The following is a 2,891-nucleotide window of genomic DNA, read 5'->3' on the forward strand; positions in this document are numbered from 1 at the left end:
AAATTTGAAAAAAAAAAAAAAAAAAACAAAACAAAGCCAGTCTGCAATTTTAAATGAATGATACTTATTTTCATAATTAGAACCATAAGAAAAATCAGTATATACCAGCTGGCGATTAGAAACCAAAAAATAACAACCATAGTTGCCTGAATAATTATTATGCAAGTTAACTCTTGAAGACAAGATAGAAATGCAAATATAACTAATGGAGGCAAGTGCTTCACAGACCTTATGTCCCTAGTCTTTTTCTTCCTCTTCTCTTGTCCTCCTAGTTTCTTGATCCCATCAATTCCATTCGAGCCATCTAGGGCAATGAGGCTTTCAACACAGACCTCAGCATAGAACACGAAAGGCAAACCTCTAACAGCAACATTTTCAATAGTTTTAGTTCTCAAATCGTACCAAACAAGTCTTTTATCATCACAGTTCAAAAGAACCCTATTGTCATGCTCCGAATACACCAAAGGCCTAACAATATCGTTGCGCTCAATCTCTGGCACACCAATTGATAGAAATTTAGTCCAAGATTCACTTACTCCATATTCCTTCATCATCCATATGTTGACCCGAGACTTATTAGAACACACGACACAAAGAAATCCTCCTATAACATCCAACCTCATATCAAGATCTTTAATCAACATATCAGGTGGCAGAGGAACAGTATAATGGGTCTCAGTTTCAACACTGAAAGCCATAATTCTAACCGATCTGCTCAAATACATGTAGTCAGAATCCTCCACCAGTGTATGCAATGCACCATTGATATGCACACGCCACTTACCCTTGAGAAAGGGGAGCGGATAACCGAAATCCTCTACCCTTCTCCACAAATTTGACTTCAGGCTATAAACTTTGGTCTCAGAACCTATCCACTCATGGCTAATTTCGTTTCTGAATTCGACAACCCTAACAACCTTATAATCGTCACTCCTCGAGTCATAGCCAAATCCATAAGTAGTCTTTGAATAACTGTGGATCTCACTAGGGTAATCAACAGCAGACTCCGGTAAAATCCGGTGATTTCTTGAAAACGGATTCCACACTACAGGTGGCTCGCTCATCACAAGAAGCAATCCATTGCAAGAGTTGGAGATGCTATCGACACTCTTGTAATAAAACGGGGGTTTGATCGCATGGGCTTTGTCAAGTAAATCCAAATCAACGCAATAAAGACCCAGGCCTCCAAGAATCAGATTTTGATTGGAATTCCTGGTTGTTGATTGATGCAGGTGCTGCTTGATGAAACGTTGGCTGTCAATTATAGAGCACCATAGTTTTGCTACGCATCTGAATCGCTTTAGGGGTTTCACAGGCAGGCGGCAGAGGATTTCTATGATGAGTTCTACAGGCAGAATCGCCATCTTCAGTGGCTTCAATTTTAGGGCTCCTAGTTATAGATCATAATACAGAATAAAAAATACGATTCACTCGCAAATAATATACCACAATAATTAAAAAAATGACTTTACCCACTTGGGTGACGGAAAGTCAGTTATTTATTTTAACTTCGAAGCGAAGGGTAGGTATTGACGGCGGCGGCCGGCGGATGCTGTGCTAATTACGTGGTGGAAGTCTCTTCGAGGAGAGGATAAGCAGCGACGAAATGAGGGCATGTGGCCGTGGATTTCATTTATTTGGTTTGTAAAACGCGTTTTATTATTATTATTATTATTATTTTTTTTTTTTCGATTCAGTACAAACCGCGTTTTCTCCAATTTAGTACAAAGGTGACGTCGTGATATTTTTCCTTCTTAAATAATGCTGAACTGTCAGAAGAAAATCGCCAGAAGGACTGACCGACCGTGGGTCCCGCTTGAATATAAAAATGCTGACTTCCCTGTTTTTGTGTTGTTCGGTCATCCCTTCTGTTAGGACTTCTGGTGCTGTAGCATGTTCCTTCTTAAATAATACGAAAATGCTGATTGTCCAGGCCAAAAAACAGGGTGCCGAGGTGGAAACAGATTTCTGGTGCTGTAGCATGTTCCTTCTTAAATAATGCGAAAATGCTGATTGTCCAGGCCAAAAAAAGGGTGCCGAGGTGTTTCCACCTCGGCCGTCGGATCTAGAAAAAAAAATGTATGCATCACCTCAGCCCCCTGTTTTTTACCCTGTTTCTGAGCCTGGCTCAGAAGCAGAACTCTAAATAATGCTGAATTGTCAGAAGAAAATCGCCAGAAGGGCTGACCGACCGTGGGTCCCGCTTGAATATAAAAATGCTGACTTCCCCATTTTTGTGCTGTTCGATCATCTCTCCTGTTAGGACTTCTGGTACTGTAGCATGTTCCTTCCATTTTTAATTTGATTAATGAGAATTTGATTCAGCTCCCGTTTGCCCTCATTAAAATAATAATATATATATATATATATATATATTATTTTTTTTAATCACACATTTTCAATAAAATAATATTACACTTAAATAAAAAAATTCTTTTTTTAACTATATATTCTCCAAAAAATTAATATTTTAAAATACATTATTTTCAAAAATCACATTATAATGCGGCCAAACAAGGGCTCAATGAAATTTTGATATATTAATTGTTGGTAAATCGTTATACAAGCGGTGAGCTACATACAACACAATCCATTTCTTTATTGATAACATTTTTTTATATTTTCTATGTAACCTTTTCTTCACGGTTGTTATTAGTCAGCATCAGTTGATGGATAAGTTTAATAGGGAAATTTGCACCTTGGTCGTGTGTCAAAAATAAGCTAAGGTCTCGAACTTTAAAAAATGAGCAAGTAATCTTCGACTTTTTAATACTCGTTCCATAAAATAGTCATGTTATATTCCTAAAAAAAATTATTCACTTTAAATTTATATGGATAGGGAAAAGTTTTAACTTTCACAAGTTACGTAATAATTTAACAATGATTTGAAC

At 37.3% G+C, this 2,891-nt stretch overlaps 1 protein-coding gene across 1 annotated transcript; it reads right to left on the reverse strand.

The window, feature by feature from the left end:
* Positions 1-11: 11 nt before the first annotated feature.
* LOC111375238 (F-box protein CPR30-like) lies at positions 12-1,627 on the reverse strand (the record flags this gene model as incomplete). Its single annotated transcript, XM_022998040.1, has 2 exons — positions 1,473-1,627; positions 12-1,390 (listed from the first exon to the last, which is right to left on the reverse strand). A coding segment is annotated over exon 2 (1,353 nt), but the record flags the coding sequence as incomplete, so codon positions are not given.
* Between the last annotated feature and the right edge of the window lie 1,264 nt (positions 1,628-2,891).

Source organism: Olea europaea, unplaced genomic scaffold (assembly GCF_002742605.1).
Source record: "Olea europaea var. sylvestris unplaced genomic scaffold, O_europaea_v1 scaffold1352, whole genome shotgun sequence".
In the NCBI taxonomy this organism is placed as follows: domain Eukaryota; kingdom Viridiplantae; phylum Streptophyta; class Magnoliopsida; order Lamiales; family Oleaceae; genus Olea; species Olea europaea.